Consider the following 21441-nt stretch of genomic DNA (forward strand, 5'->3'; position numbering starts at 1 on the left):
GCCTAGACAGCTCATAGCAAGAGTCTCGGGTGATTGCTGATGTCATAAATAAGAGTGCCAATTGTTAAATCAACAACGGGAGTCACTGGGTACATGCTCCCCACGTAGGATCTCTGTCCTTAATGTGTTTTACTATGAAACTTAAAAACACTACTAGTCGAACAATACCCTATACCTTGTGCGGTTGTGTGAGTGCAGCCTGTTGAAATCCTTGCTTAGTATACACTAAGTTGATCTTCAGTATATGAAGGTAATTGAAAATGAAACTCGATAAAGGGCAGGATGGGAGAGGGGGGGGGAGGGCCACGGGAGGGAGGGAGGTTGGGGGGGAAGCCACAACAATACAAAAGTTGCACTTTGTAAATTCACATTTATGAAATAAAAAAAATTAAATTAAAAAAAAAGAAAGCCAAAGGGGAAAAATTCTCTATAAACGTGCAGATGTATAGAATGTGTACATTAATGTGTGTACACAAAATTATGTGTGAACATTGAAGAAAGTTTTAAAACAAGACCATTTTAAAACTATAATTTTATTACAGTAACAGAATTTGACTTATCACCTTCATGTCTGTTGATAGATTTTTGTTTTGTTTTTACTATGTGTCTATGAGTTTCCACTCAACATTACAGCATATATGTAATTTTGTATTATGCATTTTTCACTTAAAATGATATGATAAATTTTGCACCACTATAACTGAGTAGCTGTATGAGTTTCCATGAAAAGATATACCTTACTTTGTGTTACTCTTTTCTATCATAAGCTTTTTTCCCACTTTTTCAAGGTAAAAACAAGAATGAAGTGAAAATCTATATTTATGTGCATTTTTGATTTTTTAAAGTTATTTTCTTGTCTGAGAAGCTTTCCAGGAGCAGAGTTAGCCAGTTAATACGTATCTGCAAGTGCACTGAGTGATGGCTGCGTGAGCTCCCAGATTAACACACGAGTGTGAAAGAGTAAGGAGCAGAGGACCCGCAGACCAGCAGTGTATGTAAGTGGGCAGAGCAGCAGCTTGGAGAGTGAAAATTCACTGATTTGTTGTCTCCGCACAAACAAGTGATTTCAGTTTATTCCCATCACATTCTCATTTCAGTCAATTACTTTGATACTGTGAAACTACAGAAAAAAGAGAAAGCTGCCTCTCGTAGAAAACAGAAACTTGTACCTGGTCTAAAAGAGTAGATTTACATACATGGAACAGGCATTTTCTCTGCTCTCCTCATTTTAATTCACATCGTCAAATGTTCTTTAAACATAATTAGGAAAGTGTGTGTGTGTGTGTACGCATGTGTGCGTCCACATGTGTGTATCCACACCTAAAGGCCTGCTTCAAGGAACTAAACCAGAGCACAGACTTCTTTCATTAATTATGTAGGCATTGGGGAAACCCACAAGTGCATAACTTCTCAGGGCTCGGTTGTTATGTGGTCGTCTCATTTACACCACAGTCACTTAGCAAAGGACATTAGTTATATCAGGAAGAACGGTTACATGGCTAAAATGAATAGTAGATATTTATGTGGGATATAAACACTGACCAGGGAAATCCCAGACCCATGATGCTCCAATGGCTGTCAGCCTGAGGGATGGCGGGGTATGAACTAGCGCCGCCTCACTGTGAATAAGGCACATGGCTGTCGCCATGGACGGGGTCTTGCAGTTCTCATCACTTTTCTCAGGGATCTTCCTGCTGGTCGAAGTCGCATGTCCATTCCTATCTGTTTTATGGTCAGAGCAATGTTGTGGGTTTCCTCAGGGGAATAGGGGTACCGTAGGCCTTTCCAGTAGCTTGCAGAAATTGTTGCCAACCATTCCCGTTTCTGTGGCGTCAGCAACAGCGCTCACGCGATAGGCATGGCGTGTGACCACGGGTCCACAGATGGCATCTTTGATGTCACTGCATGGGCTCACGAGCAGGTTTGCATCTTTGGAAGAAAGGGATGTTGGTCAGAATCAAAGAGGGTCTGTGGAAAGGTGATCTTCAGGTAAACTGATGTTAAGGCAAAAGGGAAAAGTCCGTCTGGTCTGTGTTTAAAACCAGTGACGCAATTTATAGCAAAGAGGAGCAATTTGTACGGCTAAGTCTTCCTGCTATGCTGATGACAGCAGCCTGTGGTCACCGAGAAAATGCAAGGCAGAAAGTGGCTGGACTTGAACAGGCCAGTCCTCTACAGGAGGTCTCGGGGAAGCTGTTCCGAGCCTCTGTCGTGATCCCTCCCTGTAATCGCCCAGGAACTTGTATGCCTCCTCCCGTAGCTTCCAGTGGCAGGAAGCTTGATGTCTGTCTTTGGCACCGTGAACCTGGCACAGCTTCTGGCACACAGTGAGCACTTAGTACACACTGGTGGATAATCAAGCAGTTGTACGGCTCCTACCTGCCCCTGTGTCTTTATCCCTGTGCTCAGGACTGACAGAGGTACAGAAGTGTAACTTCAGGGAGTTAGAATCAAGACAAACAGGAGAAAGTGAGCGCCTTGCAGTCGCCCGGGTGGAGCTGTAGCACAGTTCGGGTGCTGATGCAGAGGAAATAGAAAGTTAGCTACACAAAACCACAGCATTGTGGTGGATGAATGATAGCTGGTGCATCCGTACAGGTCAACCCAGAGGGACCACGGTCTGTCTCCGTGCCTTGAGATTACGTTCACCTCCCCTTCTGGATCTGAGTCCCAGGACGTCTCGCAGCTGTCTTCCTGGGGCCCAGCAGGTGCATGGCCTGAGATCCCTAACTGAGACCTTGCTGTGGTCCGTGTTCTCCGCTTTTCGTGTGCGGCTGCGTCAGGCTCACCTTGTGCTCTCAGCTCGGGGGTCACCTCTTCCAAGATGCTGCCCCAGGTGCCCCTTTGTCATTCACCTCCTCAGTCCCCAGTTTATTCCTCCCCACACTTCACTGCTCATCTCAGGTACTGGACTCTCTCAAGTTCTACCTGTGGCTCCCACCCCCAACAGACTTGGCAGTGGGACTCGGTCTGTCTTGGTCCCTGTGGTGTCCCTGGCTGTGTCACAGCAGCTGGGGCCTTTTCCTGCAAGGGCTCCATCCTCAAAGGGGTCTTTCCCCACCCTGTCTGCAGGAGCTTCTGCCAACCCGTGGTTCTGGTTCCTGTTCTCTCGAACACACGTCACTTGCTGGGATCGTCCTGTTAGTGTGTTCCACCCACTGAAACTGTAGCCCCCTGAAGGCAGATCCTGGAATCGTGTCTACCACAGTCACTGCTGTTCTGGCAACACCCGGAAGAGGAGAGGAGGCAATTTGAGTGTGCAGGTGTCTAACAAATGTAAGACAATGACACACATAAAAGACAAAAACAAGTATTTTTTTGGAAAGTGGAAAAAAAAAAAAAGATGCGTCAGGAGCGCAGTACTTGTGAGTTTCCACATTTTGGTGGTGGAAGCAGGATTGACTTCAGTGAAGACCTACGGTGGTGCAGGCCGGGAGAGCTGGGAGTGGTGGAGGAGCGGTCAGCACAGCAGGAGAGCAGGCCGGAGGCCTGTGTCTGCACACCTGTGGGCCGATGTCTCTGCACCGTTCAGGGCCACTTCTGGGCTCCACGGGACACAAAAGAACGAACAGCTAGCACAGTGGTTCTGACGCCTCTGGGGCACCCATGTCCCACGCTGGAGTACCAGTTCCCGTCCTTGCTACTCTGCTCTGATCCGAATTTCTGCTAACGCACACATAGGGGCGGGCAGCAGACGATGGCCGAGTACTCGAGTCCCTGCCACCCACATGAGAGACCCCGGTACAGCTCCCGGATCCTGGTTTCAGCCTGGCCTCGCCCTGGCTTTGCAGGCATTTGGGCCTTTGAACCTGAGGATGGAAAATCTCTCTCCTTCCTTCTCTCTTTCCCTGCCTCTCTGGTTTTTAAATAAGAATAGAAAAAAAGAAATGAGAGACTACAGCTGGGCCAGGACAAAGGTAGTACTCACAGGGTGTTTAGAGCCAGGACAAGTGGTAGCACTCACCTTCATTAGTTATGGAGGGCACAGGCCGAGGTTTGGCCCCTGTTACCTGGGGAAGTCAGGCATCTCTTTTGAACTTTGGTGTCCACAATTGCAAAGTGAGAAGAATAAAACCTCTCCTATAGAAATGTTTTCAAGACAAAGAAATGTGTATTGAGAATTAGGCCTGGTATGGAAGCTGCATCACATGGGAGCTCATGGAATGGCGGCTGTCGTTAAAATAGTGCACCGCTTGGGGTGCCCTGCGGAGGGCGTGGCAAGCACCGCAGTGCCACTTAAACAACCATGGAGGGCACCGCTCTCTTCCGAGTCGTAGCCGGATTGCCCTGTGGACCAGACCACATAAGTGTCAGTGAGTATGTGCTGAGTCGTGAGCCGCTGAAGTGGAAAGGAAAATGGAAAATTGTTAGTTACGTGTTACTTCACTTTGCCTGCAGTGGTGGCTCAGGAGGCACAGTGGAAGAGCCCTCCCCCTGGTTCTTAATCAGCGAGCTTGCAGGTACTTCCGTGAGAGCACTACCCACTCCCACAGGTGTTGACCCCAGAGAACAGACTACAAGAAGTCCCTGTTTCTGGCTGAAGCTTACCGAGGGGCAAAGGATACAGCATTAGATGAGGTTTTTGATCTCTGTGTGTGGTTGTTAAAGTAGTTTATTATCATTTAAAAATAAGCAAAATACTGAAAGTCCAAGAATCCCTAAGGTGGAAACTGGGAACGAGGCACAGTCAGCACATCGCAGATTGGCAAAGCCATTGAAACCTTTATGAGGGAACTAATTTTTTGAAGATGGTCCATCACCTTATCAGTCACATAGTGATGTCAGTCTGCCAACTCCTCCACCAGTGAGAGCAGTGAATCAGGCGCACATGTGCTCATATCAGGGAAATAGCACATTAATTGATTCACACATACAGCATTGTGAAAATCCATAGCACAAAGCCCTCAGCAAGTAGCAAGTGTAATAATTTTGCATTTACCTACAGCTCCCAAGTTCAAACTGATGCTGGAAGGCAAAATTTTATGCTTTATGTTTAGTTTTTATGGTTGCTTCCATATAGCTTTTCTGTACATTAGAAGCTGATTTTCAGAACCATAAGCTTGCCAATTTTTATGAGTAAGAAGTTTATGAGATATTCTCCTCAGGTAGCATAAATTATTTTCTGGTAGCTTTTACCACCATCCAGGTTCACTGTGACTTTGTACATATCCCTAGTGACCTTGCTTGTACCATTGATAACACATTCCATTAGAAATCTGATGAGTTGAAGAGATTGTGTGTGAAGCTTCAGCCTCATGATGACATCACAGGTGTGCTTGTTGGTGTTGCTTAGTTGGATACACTGGTAATTCTATTTACAGGTAAGCATAAAGGAACACTCAATACAATGGATAATGGTTATATATTTATGCACACGTATCCTCTCTGGATCAAAATTATGGACAAAAAGGATTAATCTTTTTTAAAAGATTTTATTTAATTATTTATTTGAGAGAGAGGGAGAGAGAGAGGTCTGGTTCAATCCCCAGATGGCTATATCAGCCAGGGTTGAGCCAGGCTAAAGCCAGGAGCCCGGAGCTTCTTCCAGGTCTCCCACATGGGTGGCAGGGGCCCAAGTACTTGGGCCATCTTCCACTGCTTTTCCCAGGCTGTGAGCAGGGAGCCTGATTGAAAGTGGAGCATCTGGGACTTGAAGTGGTGCCCATACAGGATGCTGACATTGCAGGTGGCAGCTTTACCTACTACACTACAACACCAGCCCCAAGGATTAAATTTGACAATGAGAATCTTCTTTATCGTAAGCTCTCTGTTGATACTCAAGATAAAGAAGACTTAATATGAAATCATTGCTTAGAGCACTATGGTATATGTATATAATTACCCTTATAGATCACTTTCTTGTGTTTTTGCTTGACATCAAGTCTTGTATGTGATATAAAGTTTACTACTTTCTGATATGTACAGCCACAATGTTAACAGCAGAAGTCTTACCTTTATATGAGATCCCAAAATTATAAAAGCTGTGTCTTTTTTTTGCAGTTGCACAGCTCAATAGCCTTCACTAGTGAGCCCTAAATTGTCCCCAATCCATCTAGTTTTCCCACTCAGTGATATAGGGGTCTACTGTGACAGTGCCGATGTGTGATGAAAAATGTCCTCGGGTGAGAAAACCCAAGTGTGAAGAACTTAGGGACACAGGATTCATTGCTAGAAATCCTCTATGTGTAGAGCCAAATCTATTCACTGGCAGTAAGAATTCTTAAGATGGCCATAAACCATCTTGAGATAAATGCACACCTCAGCATGCATTTTTGGCACCCTCTGTCAGTGACTGGCGGGATGAGCGAGACCCACTGCCACTCCCTCGCTTTCCAAGGACAGCCACTCAGGATTACCTCCCTAAAGGGAGCAAAGTCATCCTGGGCAAATACTGTTCCAAGACAGGCTTCACCACAGGACATCCAACAATCACACGTTAGCAAGACAGTTGACTTTTAAGTGTGTAGATAATTGCAACATTAAAGTCTGATAAAAAAAAAGTAGCTATGAAAAAGCTGAAATTGTAAACAAATAAAGCTGTGCACTCAACCTGACCTGGATGCAAATCCTTTTAATACCTATTGCACAGGAGTTTACTCCTTGACTACCTGCTGAGCCTCACTTTACTCCCATACAACCTGAGAGAAATCCTGCCTACTAAACAAGTATGTGTTTGCACAGGGCTTACTATGCATTAAGTATATCAAACACAGTTATCATGAAAACAGAAATTTCATGGAAAATGTGTGTTTAGTTTGAATATGAGCATACTTCAGAAAGTTCATGGGAAGCAGAATTAAAAATTGAATTTATTTTGGTACAGAAATTTTGAAATCCATGCATGTGAGGGGTCTGTAGAAAAACTCATTGAAGGAAAATGTATTGTGAAAACCTACACAGATTTAATTTATTTTTTTCACCAAAGTGAACTTATCTTTTAATATAATTTTTCATAAAACTTATTAAATTACCCTAGAAGAATATGAAAATATCACCAATTGCCTGACTCACATTTCCTCCAAGCTTTCAGTAACCTGAAGTGAGACACAGTGGAATCCAGTGCATAGACTGCTGGTTGAGTTTCATGCGGTTTCCCCTCTATGCATTGGTGATGTGGAGGGATTCCTGTAACCTCACCGATGGTCACTGCCTACAACTGTGAAAGGGCACATTTAGTTTATTTCTTTATTCACCTCATTGTGTATTCTTAGGGAATACACGCTTTGAGTCCAGTGGACATTGAGTAATAGAATCCGTTCAGGAGGAGTGTGATGTCATCCTACAGAGAACTTCTCATTCACTCTACTGGTGCCTTGGGGAACTTACAGGCCCAGCCCACTGCAGCCACGCCAGCCTTCTCACAATGGATCGTGTCCATGTAAAAAAAAAAACAGCTGCCCACATGCACGTAAGGCTCCTTCCCCCAGCATGGACGCTGGCCTTCCAGTTGGCGTCCAATACGGAAAGCAATGGCATCTTGGACCTTTCTTTTCCATTGACCACTGCACTAACAATAGTTAGACATTTTTCAATTCAATTAGGGCCTCATTCTAAAACAACAAAATGTATTCGACCAGTTCCACCCTGCTAGCTTGCCCCAATATGCTTTATTTTTCTAATCTTTTCTCTTTTACTTGAACATGGAGAATTTTTTTCTACAGCTCAGAAGATGAGCACTCTTGCCCTAAATTCATTGGAGAAAGGCATGGAAAGTTTGGTGGTTCAAATTTTTTTGTTCTAAAAGTTTTATTTTCCATTTCATCAGATCATGGAGTGGTCCATGGGGGGTCACAGGTGAAGGCTCTGTGATTGTCCCAGAACCTGGAAACGGACAGAAACCACACTGCACACACAGAGCAATGAAGATCCAACCTTTTGTTTCTGAAAGTCAATTACATTCAAGACTCAGTGAACTGAGCTTTGTTTTGTTTTGATGTTTTCAGAGAATCTGCCATCTTGACTGCACAAAGAGTGACGGTCAGAATATTTAGCTACTGCTATAGTGGCAGGACTGCCCCATCAGAATGGACACAGCTCCATCAGTCAGAATGGACACTAGCCAATTGAAATGGAAGCTATCAAGATGGTGTGACCACACTTGTGCACACCAGCTCCTAACATCAGTCATTGCAAAAACTACTGGAAACAAAGGGAATTTCAGTTCTCAGAGTCCCCTGTTCTACCAAAATTCAATTTACTTTACCCTAATGAAATTACTTAAGACTAACATAGTCACAGTCTCTCTCCAATTACTTCTTCTTTATCCTGTTTCCACTAACAGCAAAGCTCCTTTAAGATTTCTGTATTTATCGCCTCTACTCCTCACTGATAATTTTCTCTGGGTTTTGTCCTCAGCATTGGCTTCCTCTGGGACTCAGAGGTCTTTCAAGATCAGCAGCTCCAAGCGTCCCCAATCCTGTGCTCAGTCTGCACTCTTCTCTTCCCTGATGCCTTCACTGCCTTTGGCACAGCTGATGACCCCTTCCTTCTGGAATTTTCCTTTTAAGATTAGGACACCACTTGCCCCTCTTCCTCTGATGTGTGCCTTCAGTCCTCAGCTGTCTTCACTCTCTCAACACTGGAGAGCTGAAGGGCTCAGTCCCTGGCCCTCTTCTCTTGGCTTCCCTTATTCCCTTTTGAGGGATTTGATCTGACCCTAGAACCTCGGATCAAGCAGTAGGACCGTTGCCTCTACATCTGTACCTCTAGCTTTGGCCCCTCCCACAAATTTCCCAGCTGCTCATGCAGCATCGCCTCTCGGATGCTGTCTTCATCCATTTTCTGCAGCTGTAACATAATACCACATACTGGGTAACCCATAAACAACAGAAGCGTATCTGGAGACTCGGGAAGCCCAAGAACGTGGTGCTGGCATCTGACAAGGCCTCTGGCTGTGTCATTTTATTGGCAGAAGAGCAAGTAAGCACACGTAAGACACAGGGAGAGGAAATCAGGCGTACTTGTTCTTCTGAGAAATCCCCTCAGTGCTAACTAGCCAAATGCCATGGTGATGGGCATCAATCCACTCCCAGTCCTATAGCGCCCATGACCAGATCAGCTCTAAGAGGTCCTGCATCTTTTTTTTAAAGATGTATTTGCATAGTTTTTTTTTATAAGATGTATTTGAAAGTCAGAGTTACAGCAAGAGAGAGGTGAGGTGGTGGTGGTGGGGGGTGGTCTTCCATCTGCTGGTTCACTCCCCAGATGGCCACAAAGGCCGGAACTGCGACGATCCGCAATCAGGAGCCAAGAGCTTCTTCTGGGTCTCCCACATGGGTGCAGGGGCCCAAGGCCTTGGGCCATCTTCTACTGCTTTCCCAGGCCATAGCAGAGCTGGATTGGAAGTGGAGCAGCCGGGGCTCCAACCAGCGCCCATATGGGATGCTGGCACTGCAGGCGGTGACTTAACCTGCTGTGCCACAGCATTGGCCCTGATCCCACCTGTTAATAACTGCTGTTTTAAAGAATTAGTCATTTATTTGAAAGGCAGGGTTAGATGGGGGAGGGGAGACGTCTTCCATCCAATGGTTCACTTCCCACATGGCCACAACGTCCAAGGTTGGGCCAAGCCAAAACCAGGAGCCAGAAACTCCATCAGGTTTCCCACATGAGTACAGGGGCCCAAGCACTTGGCCCATCTTCTGCTGCTTTCCCAGGACATTAGCAAGAAAAAGGATCAGAAGTGGAGCAGTCAGGACTTGAAGTCCATATGGGATGCTAGCATTGCAGGCAATGGCTTAACCTGTGGCCACAATGCCACACCTCCCCAGTATCTTTACAATTAAATTTCAGTGTAAGTTTTGGAGAGGGCATTCCAATGATAGCGGGTGCTCTGTAGGCTTTCCATGGCAGGTGTTCTGAGTGGCTGTCTGGTTTCCTTGTGTTCTTTCCCATCTTCTGAAAGTGCATTCTAACCCCAGTCCCCCCTTTTCAGTAAACGCTGTTGCCATCTACCCATTGTTCTAGTCATCTAGAAATGAAGTTGGCAATACTTTCATGCTACATCTTGAAATGGCCATCAGGCCTGCTTGTATGAACCGCTGTCCTCTCTCTCATACACCACAACCAAGCCTTCCGTCTCCTAAGTGGGCCCCACTCCTGTTGAGGCCACCAGGCACTTCCCACCATGCTCAGTCCCCCACAGCTGCCCCATCCTCCCTACCTCCTGACCCTGATCTCATCTCTGCCCAGGGCCTCCGCACCTGTCCCCAGCTCCAGCAAGTGTGATCCTGCTACAGAGCTCGGTGGACTTTGGTCTTCCCTATGCCTCAGTGCCCACAACAAGCGCCCTCGGGAAAGGGATCTTCCCCTGACTAAAGCAGTACCCACCCCCACCAGCGCCCACCCCTACCCTCGTTGTGTCCTCCGGAGTATGTGTCACAATGTCCCACCCCATAGCAGTGCGTGGGCTGACTTCTGGTCTGTCTCGTGCCCTGGGAAGTGTGCAGTTGAAGAACAAACACCATGATCCTTGAAAGGAAACCATCACCAGGATCCCCAGAGCTCCCTCGCCTTTGCCACCTGTCAGACTGAGGCCCCCGCCACGCCCTGCCGCTTTGTGGGCTATTTCTGTGCTAAGTCATGCTTCCACCGATCTCCACTGTCAGCATTTCTTCTTGGAGAAAAATGATCTCGGTATTGAATGGGAGTTTTTTTAAGGATAGTCGTCGTATCTTCTCTCCTGGCAGTATGTGGTCTTCCTGTATAGTTCATCACAGGAATTATCACTCAGACAGCTGGGGGCGACCGCTGCTGGCAGCGTGGGTGGAGCGGGGGCAGCACGGGGCCATGACGTTTGGTGCCAAATGAGCAGATATAATCAAGCACTGAATGAGCAGGGCCATGTGGCTGTTGGACCACACCAATAATTCTCTCCGCTGGACCACACTCACGTTACTCTACTTGAGTGAAGTCTGTGCCGACGCACTGTTCAGTTAGCATCCTTCTTCGGAAGCACCATGAGGACTGGGTAGTTTGCTGACTGGTGGGAGCTAAGACAGCCGGTGGTTGAGTGTTTCTCCACACTTGGATGGCTCAGACCCTCTCTTTCACAGGCATCTTCTGTGGGGCGCTCCCTGCTTGGTCCTGCCCCAGTGAGGGTCCTTCCCAGAGACCAGAGGGTGTGCGTCTCCCCGCTGGGCACCTTACAAGCCTGACTTGTTCTGTCCTTTCGGCACGTCAGTCTCCTGGGGCAGTGTCTGTGATGAGGCCCAGTGCCTTTTGTCACACGCGCTTCATGGGGTGGTGCTTGCAAGGTGCCGGATGCAGGCAAGCTTGGTCTTAAACCCAGCACTCTCTTGCCAGAGGTTGAAGGCAAGGGCTCCTGAAGCTTCCGGACTGTGCTTCCCTCCCAGACCTCTGGGCCTGACTTGCTGGCTTTTTGCCGTAGGCACTAAACCCATGCCTGTAGCTCCTGGATGTCTGCTGCCTTCAGAATTAGCCTGGAAAGCTCATTTGCAAGTAAGAAAAATGATTTAGGGGCCATGGCGGTGGCGTCACAGGTAAAGCCACTGCCTGCAGCGCTGACATCCCATATGGGCACCAATTCGAGTCTCGGGCTGTTCCACTTCTGATCCAGCTCCCTGCTATGGCCTGGGAAGGCAGGATAGGATGGCCCAAGTGCTTAGGCCTCTGCACCAACATGGGAGACCCAGAAGAAGCTCCTGGCTCCTGGCTCCTGGCTTCAGATCAGCACAGCTCTGCTGTTGTGACCATTTGGGAAGTGAACCAGTGGATAGAAGACTTATCTCTGCCTCAGCCTCATTATAAATGAATAAATGAATCTTAAAAAGGGAAGATCTAAGAATTATATCTAAAAAAAAAGAAAAATGAATGATGAAGAAAAGACACTTGACAGCATGGCAGAGTGGAGCCTGAGGTTCAGTGAGAGTCTTTGAAAGACAGAACTACAGAGAGAAGTAGAGCCAGAGAGAGAGAGAGAGGGAGAGAGAGGGAGGGAGTGAGGGAGAGGTCTTCCATCCTGCTGGTTCACTCCCCAAATGACTGCAACAGCCAGAACTGAGCAGATCCAAAGCCAGAAGCCAAGAGCTTCTTCTGGGTCTCCCATGTGGGTGCAGGGGCCCAAGGACTTGGGCCATCTTCTGCTTTCCCAGGCCACAGCAGAGAGCTGGACCAGAAAAGGAGCAGCCAGGATTCGAACCGGCACCCATATGGGATGCAGGTGTTGCAGGCTGGGGTTTACCCACTGTGCCACAGCTCCGGCCCTGGCCACAGTTTTGAGTGTTGTCCAGATCTCAGAATCCGTGGAAGCACATGGCAGGGCAGAGTCTGCTGCATGGCTTGGGTTTGTTTGCACGATGAGTGAGGCCGTCTCTGCCCCTGATTGACAAAGCCCGCTGCCACCAGACAGCCAAGACTCTTTCCCAGAGATCGGAAGTCTTTTAAGTAGCTCATGTGCCTCCTTAGAGAAAAGTCCTAAAGGCTACGGAATCCTTTGGCCCTTGAGGGGGAGACACCAGTGAGGAGTGGGAACACAGTGCAGGGGAGGAGTCTCTGTGGAAGGAAATCCAGGGAGCCACTGCCTGCCCCTCCGCTCCTCTCCAGGTTCCCAGCAGTGGTCTCTTGTCTACCCCCACCCCAACCTCCCCCCAACCCTGGAGCGCCTCCTGCTGCCGTTGTTGTGGGAAGCCACTCCCTGCCTGCCCTCAGTCCTCGCCCCCTGACTTGGTGGGACAGGTCTCAGGAGCTGCATAGTCTCCATGGCGACTAACCGGGCATCCCGAGTCTCCCCACCAAGCGTTTCCAACCAACCCCGGACACCTGCCCCATCTCCCAGGACTCCCTCGGGACTCCCCCTTCTTCCTCTAAGTATGCACCCCCCTTCCTCTGATCTCCAGCAGATGGTGTGTTCCTGGTGTCGCTCTGCGTGCCTGTCGAGTCCCAGGGACTGATCGAGGTTGATGGGGCGTATTTCCTTACAACATAGGTGTGTCGGGGGTGTTTCTGTGTGCCTTACTGGGTCTGGAGTTCCCATTCACATGACACCAGAGAGGAACTGTAGCTCGCATTCCACTGCCAGGGAGTTCTGCTCACTGCCTCAGTGCATGTCTGAGTTCTTACTAGAATGCCAAGTCCGGTTCAGGTATGGAGAATACAGCAGTGAACAAAGCAGGGGGGGGACACTCCTCTAAGCTCCCAGGTGGAGATGGGGGGGAGACAGGCAGTAAACAAATAAGCAGAATCTGCTCTATGTCAAGGCTTCCAAGGAGTTATTCAGCCTGGTGATACGAGAGCAACTTTGCTAATTAGAAGCAGCCCAGGTTGCCGAGAGAAAGCTGGAGCGCTGGTTTCTAAATAAGAAACAAAAATGTCCCCCAAGGCGTGAGCACCATCGTCTGGGCCACACGGGGGCTGCCATGAAGACACTGCTGAGCACGGGAAACCTGGGGGCACCTTCCACGCCGGGGCCTCTTCTGGTAGAAAGATCTCTGAGGTTCCTGCATCTAAATTCAGTTCTGGAATGCAGAGGGACAGAGATCAACTAGAAGAATGAGAGAGACACATATCTGCCAGGTTGACTTTTGAAATCGTTCGGAGCTTAATAATCGAATGCCTACAGAGAGGTTATACAATTTATGATATGAAAATAGTTGATCTTTTGTAGTGACATTTAGAATCCTTTGTCAACTCTATTTTGAATGCCTCTGAGCTTTTCAGTCAAACCAAATCTAAATGACGACTTAATTCCCCTGCACTCGGGTGCTGACCTTCAGCCAGGACGCAGCCTCTGCTCAGCTGCCGTGGCTTCAGTTGGCAGGAGCGAGTGATCAGTGCTATTACATGTCTATCCTCTAACGCCTCTCTAAAGAGAAACGAGGTCTCTTCCTTTGGTTTTGGAAGCTGAGTGCCAGTCGGGGGATTTCCAGCCTGAGATGGTTGGATGGTTTCCAGTGACTTTCCTTGACCCCGAGGTGTGTGTCTGAGGGAGGGCGCGTGGGGCAGGGTGAAGTCCAGGCTGCCCTCTCGCACACCCTGAGCTTTGTCTCGACGTTCTCTGCTCTGTTCCCAGGATGCCCATGATCGACAGTAATCAGCAATTGATTTTTATTTCTCTAGGCATAGTTAAATCATAGGAAGTAGGAAATAAGATTCGATGCATATCATGGCACTGCTCACTTAGTTTTGTATGGGAAATAAGGCCACGTGAATGAGAATTCACTGGTTTCCATCCACAAGGCAAGATGCGAAGCTGGAGGCCTGTTCACCCTGTGCGTACCGACACGAGCCGACAAGAACTGTGGTGGTGGAATACCACGCACCTAGTGGTTCTCACATCAGTGAGCCACTGATGGGCCAGACCTCTGCGGTGACTGCTAGATTTGATAGCAGGGAGCTGTGAGAACACTTGGCTTTGCTAAACACTGATAACATCTCCTGAAAGCGAAAGAGACGAGCACCTCCTAATGAGCAGCTCCAGGTTCAGCCTGCCCCGGGCACAGTAGCTGAGCACATCTTGCCTCTTCATTGTCCTAATTGGACATTTTTATCTTGTGTTCAAACTATGGATTTTACATCCATGCAGACGGAAAGCCATGGTGCACCTCACACTGGGACACGGCCCGTGTGTGAAAGTGGCCAGGCACCCACAGCTGCGGTGCCGAGACATCACAGTGTCTGCCATCGTCAGCCTCACGCCACATCTGCCCGCTCATCATTGCATTAAAGCTCCCTGTTCTTGGGGCTTCTCGGTTAAAATTGGACCTGATAGGGGCCAGTGCCATGGCGCAGTAGGTTAATCCTCCGCCTGTGGACCAGCATCCCATATGGGCGCCGGTTCTAGTCCCGGCTGCTCCTCTTCCCATCCAGCTCTCTGCTGTGGCCTGGGAAAGAAGTAGAAGATGGCCCAAGTGCTTGAGCCCCTGCACCTGTGTGGAGACCCAGAAGAAGCACCCAGCTCCTGGCTTCAGATCAGCACAGCCCCGGCTGTTGCAGCCATTTAGGGAATGAACCAACGGAAGGAAGACCTTTCTCTCTGTCTCTCCCCCTCACTGTCTGTAACTCTACTTCTCAAATAAAATCAATAAAATCTTTTTAAAAAATTAGACCTGTTTGCACTGCCATGTTTCTGGGCTGCTACCACTTCTCATGCGACCCCCTACTGCTGCCTGGAAAGGCAGTGGAAAGTGGCCAAAGTGCTTGGATCCCTGCCACCCATGTGGGAGAACCGGATGAAGCTCCTGGCTCCTAAATTTGGCCTGGCTCAGCCCTGGCCATTGCAGTCATTTGGAGACTGAACCAGCAGATAGAAGCTGTGTCTCTGTTTCTCCCTCTCTCTGTAACTCTACCTTTCAAATAATTATTTGTTTAAGAAACTTGGACCTGTTCACATCAGGGTCCGGTGAATCAGCTGACAACGCTCTGAAGTTTAAGTCACTCCTGGAACTTGCTTTGGCAAGAGACCATTACTGTTCCCAGCTATTCCCGGTCAGATTCAGCAAAGACTAAGTCCAGTTCTGAGTAAGCAACAGGAAGTGATGTGGCTTCTCATGGGGAGGCGGCACGGCCCAGCAGCAAGTGTGTGTCCCCGCAGCCCGAGGCAGCCTCACTCCGCTGCAGGTGCCCCTGCCGCTTTGCACGAGCCGCTCACCGCCTCCAAGGCAGATGTTCTCATCTAGAAACGCGAATTATGTTGACGGTGCCAATTACTTCACAACATACACGCATTTCAGAGCATCGATAGTGACTTTGAATGGATTTCGTTTGTCAGTTGTACCTCCCTCAGTGATGCTGAAAACAATGGGACACTAGCAGCCAGCTCCCAAGATCGCGTGGTGTGCTGCACGTGTGTGAATGTGCAGGGTCGAACTTGGACACAAAGCCTCTGTCCAGATTCCCCAGCCGTCGGCTGCTGGCTTGTATTGCTGCACAGTGCAGTGCCCCCACCCCCCCCAGTGAAGTCCATCTGTTATTTCTGGAGGTCGCCACTGTGTGACCCACACTGCAGGAGAAGCCCCCAAGCACCGATTCTTCCCTCTGCCTCCAGGAGCCACCACTGCAAGCCTCTGAGGGCGGCGACCCTACCCAAAGCCCACGCTGGGCTGCTGAAGAGAGGGGAGAAGACAACCTCCCCCAAAGCAGCCATTGCTCACTGCACTGGCCCCACCTGGGGCCACCAAGATGTGGTCTCCTCCTCTGACCAAGAAATGCAAACAGCAACCCTGTTGACAATGTGCTTGTTGCTAATCCAGGACCAGTGGGAGCCACGGATCATCATGCCTCTGTTGCCTAGCATAGTTCTCACCAGTTGTGCTCTAGCAAAAGACTACATTCAAGGTCACTTGCCTTTGCGAGAGTCTTCCAAGTTAAGAGAGAAAGAGCAAAGAGGGTGATCGGTGGGCGGGAAGAGCACGTGTGCTCCCTGCAGCCCTGGCACTGCTTCCTGGTGCGGTTCCCAGCCCAGTCCCTACCCATATTCTACACTGAAATGCCCCAGATTCACTGGGGTCAGTGCTTTGGGTTTTCTGTGCTTCCAAATGACGAGTCGACTTGCGGGAAGTCCTCCCTTGTGTGTTTTGTTTCCCTGTTCACCAGCAGGAGAGGGTGCTGGGACCACTCGAGACCAGCATCCACGACCAGCAAGAGGCTTGCACACACTGGGAGACAGGGAAGATTCCCCACCACCGCCTTGTTGTTCTTGCTTGTTCATTTCTCTTCACAGCCCGGAATGATCCACAGATCCCAGGAGGCTCTGTCTCACTCTACTCTCGTGCTCTCATTCTCCAGTAACCAGGGACCTCCTTAACCAGGTTCTGCATCAACCAGAATTCCCCTCAACCAGAGTTTTCCTTAACCAGGTTCTACATTAACCAGGGTTCTCTTTAACTAGCATTCTCTTGAACCAGTCCTCCGTAGCCAGGGTTCTCCTTAACCAGAGTTCTCCTTAACTAGGGTTCTCCTTAACCAGTATTCCTCTTAACCAGAGTTCTCCTTAACCAGTATTCCCCTTAACCAGTGTTCTCTTTAACCAGTGTTCCCCTTAACCAGTGTTCTCTTTAACCAGTGTTCCCCTTAACCAGGGTTCTCCTTAACTAGGATTCTCCTTAACCAGTGTTCTCTTTAACCAGGGTTCTCCTTAACCAGCATCCTCAGCAGAGTGGGCTGGACATGAAATCTCCTAAAAAATTCGGGCACTGTGTTTAGCCCAGCTCTATCTGCTTTGTACAGCTAAGTTGTGAATAAATTTACCTTTTTATATTGAGGAGTTGGTGGTTCTATATCTCTAATATTTTGTTCATTAATTTTTTCTTATTTAAGATATCTAAACTGTGAGCTAACCATGATCATCTGGTGAATGTTCAGTAATTAATAGTCAGAATGTGCATATTAATGCCTGGGATCTGTCCGAAATGCTTCTCCGAATTCGGTGTGTTCTTTCTTCTGCTAACTATGAGCTTCCCTTGCTTCTTCCACTGAAATCCAAGAACAAACATCCTCCCTTGCTCCTATTTCCCTTCCTTCCGAGAGTTTTGCCTTGGCTGCAGGGATATGGCCTGTGGAAATTTGGGAATTAATTTTCTACTGATGCCCGAATCTGCCTCGTCAAGTCTTGCACTGCTGGGCTCAGCGTGGCGATGAGTGCAGGCGCACAGGGCAAGAGGCAGGCGTGTGTGCGGCCCGGTCTGCGGCCTGCAGGATGCTAACTAGGTTACGTGAAGGACTTGGCTAAGTGTATCAGATCCTGTCCACTTCTGTTCTTACAGAACACCTGCTATTATGGAGTTCATGTTTTATAAAGTAGCCAAAGAAAATTTGAAAAATTTACCCCGTAGTCATCAGCTCTCGCGAATGTGAGAGAGGTGTAGACGCAGATCGCTTCTGTACTGGTTTCTTATTACCACGGTAAAGAGCAAATCAAAGGATAGCAATGGCAGCTTAATTTTGACTTGCATGCCTACTGCTGCCTGACGTATATAAGGCCCGCACCACAGAGGAAGTTGACACGGCTGACAGCGGGCTGCAGGGGGACGACCAGAGCAAATGTTGTGCAAAGTGAGGCTCTGGGGTCCTGCTGCTTTCACAAAGCGAATCACAAATGTGTTCTGTGTTGGTTTTCTGACAGGACTGGGAGTTCCCGCATTTCATGGGTGACGTGGACGTCAATCTCCCTGGGCTGCACACCCCTCACATGCAGTTCAAGATCCCTTTCTTCCAGAAGATCTTCAAGGAGGAATACCGCATCCACATCACAGGTATATCACCATACCACTGCCACATCACAGTACATCACCATACCACACCCACATCCCAGTACATCACCGTACCACACCCACATCCCAGTACATCACCGTACCACACCCACATCCCAGTACATCACCGTACCACACCCACATCACAGCACATCACCATAACGCACCCACATCCCAGTACATCACCATACCACTGCCACATCACAGTACATCACCGTACCACACCCACATCACAGTACATCACCATACCACTGCCACATCACAGTACATCACCGTACCACACCCACATCACAGGTATATCACCATACCACTCCCACATCACAGTACATCAGCATACCACACCCACATCCCAGTACATCACCATACCACTCCCACATCCCAGTACATCACCGTACCACTCCCACATCACAGGTATATCACCATACCACTCCCACATCACAGTACATCACCATACCACACCCACATCACAGTACATCACCATACCACACCAACATCCCAGTACATCACCGTACCACACCCACATCCCAGTACATCACCGTACCACACCCACATCCCAGTACATCACCGTACCACACCCACATCCCAGTACATCACCGTACCACACCCACATCCCAGTACATCACCGTACCACACCCACATCCCAGTACATCACCGTACCACACCCACATCCCAGTACATCACCATACCACACCCACATCCCAGTACATCACCGTACCACACCCACATCCCAGTACATCACCGTACCACACCCACATCCCAGTACATCACCGTACCACACCCACATCCCAGTACATCACCATACCGCACCCACAAAACAGCACATCACCGTAACACACCCACATCCCAGTACATCACCGTACCGCACCCACATCACAGCACATCACCATACCGCACCCACATCACAGCACATCACCGTAACACACCCACATCCCAGTACATCACCGTACCGCATCCACATCACAGCACATCACCATACCACACCCACATCCCAGTACATCACCATACCACACCCACAACCCAGTACATCACCATACCACACCCACATCACAGCACATCACCATACCGCACCCACATCCCAGTACATCACCGTACCGCATCCACATCCCAGTACATCACCATACCACACCCACATCCCAGTACATCACCATACCACACCAACATCCCAGTACATCACCGTAAGACACCCACATCCCAGTACATCACCATACCACACCCACATCTAGTACATCACCGTACCACACCCACATCCCAGTACATCACCATACCACACCCACATCCCAGTACATCACCATACCACACCCACATCTAGTACATCACCATACCACACCCACATCTAGTACATCACCGTACCACACCCACATCCCAGTACATCACCGTACCACACCCACATCCCAGTACATCACCATACCGCACCCACATCCCAGTACATCACCATACCACACCACATTCCAGTACATCACCATACCACACCCACATCCCAGTACATCACCGTATCACACCCACATCTAGTACATCACCATACCACACCCACATCCCAGTACATCACCATACCACACCCACATCCCAGTACATCACCATACCGCACCCACATCCCAGTACATCACCGTACCACACCCACATCTAGTACATCACCATACCACACCCACATCCCAGTACATCACCGTACCACACCCACATCCCAGTACATCACCGTACCACACCCACATCCCAGTACATCACCGTACCGCACCCACATCCCAGTACATCACCGTACCACACCCACATCCCAGTACATCACCGTACCACACCCACATCCCAGTACATCACCGTACCACACCCACATCCCAGTACATCACCGTACCACACCCACATCCCAGTACATCACCGTACCACACCCACATCCCAGTACATCACCGTACCACACCCACATCCCAGTACATCACCGTACCACACCCACATCCCAGTACATCACCGTACCACACCCACATCCCAGTACATCACCGTACCACACCCACATCCCAGTACATCACCGTACCACACCCACATCCCAGTACATCACCGTACCACACCCACATCCCAGTACATCAGCATACCGCACCCACATCCCAGTACATCACCGTACCACACCCACATCTAGTACATCACCATACCACACCCACATCCCAGTACATCACCGTACCACACCCACATCACAGTACATCACCATACCGCATCCACATCCCAGTACATCACCGTACCACACCCACATCTAGTACATCACCATACCACACCCACATCCCAGTACATCACCATACCGCACCCACATCCCAGTACATCACCGTACCACACCCACATCTAGTACATCACCATACCACACCCACATCCCAGTACATCACCGTACCGCACCCACATCCCAGTACATCACCGTACCACACCCACATCTAGTACATCACCATACCACACCCACATCCCAGTACATCACCGTACCGCACCCACATCCCAGTACATCACCGTACCACACCCACATCCCAGTACATCACCGTACCGCACCCACATCCCAGTACATCACCGTACCACACCCACATCCCAGTACATCACCGTACCACACCCACATCCCAGTACATCACCGTACCACACCCACATCCCAGTACATCACCGTACCACACCCACATCCCAGTACATCACCGTACCGCACCCACATCACAGCACATCACCATACCGCACCCACATCACAGCACATCACCGTAACACACCCACATCCCAGTACATCACCGTACCGCATCCACATCACAGCACATCACCATACCACACCCACATCCCAGTACATCACCATACCACACCCACATCTAGTACATCACCATACCACACCCACATCCCAGTACATCACCGTACCACACCCACATCCCAGTACATCACCGTACCACACCCACATCCCAGTACATCACCGTACCACACCCACATCCCAGTACATCACCGTACCACACCCACATCCCAGTACATCACCGTACCACACCCACATCCCAGTACATCACCGTACCACACCCACATCCCAGTACATCACCGTACCACACCCACATCCCAGTACATCACCGTACCACACCCACAACCCAGTACATCACCGTACCACACCCACATCACAGTACATCACCGTACCACACCCACATCCCAGTACATCACCGTACCACACCCACAACCCAGTACATCACCGTACCACACCCACATCCCAGTACATCACCATACCACACCCACATCCCAGTACATCACCGTACCACACCCA

General features: G+C 49.2%; 1 protein-coding gene across 3 annotated transcripts in view; it reads left to right on the plus strand.

Annotated features, from left to right (window-relative positions):
* TMEM117 (transmembrane protein 117) overlaps positions 1 to 21441 on the plus strand; it is a 522463-nt gene that overhangs the window by 484760 nt on the left and 16262 nt on the right. For all 3 annotated transcript variants that reach the window (XM_062195101.1, XM_062195102.1, XM_062195100.1), the window contains exon 7: positions 18080 to 18209. In XM_062195101.1, coding sequence (XP_062051085.1) covers positions 18080 to 18209 — 130 coding nt within the window. The remainder of the gene's footprint in view (positions 1 to 18079; positions 18210 to 21441) is intronic.

The sequence above is a fragment of the Lepus europaeus genome, chromosome 6 (genome assembly GCF_033115175.1).
Source record: "Lepus europaeus isolate LE1 chromosome 6, mLepTim1.pri, whole genome shotgun sequence".
In the NCBI taxonomy this organism is placed as follows: Eukaryota; Metazoa; Chordata; class Mammalia; order Lagomorpha; family Leporidae; genus Lepus; species Lepus europaeus.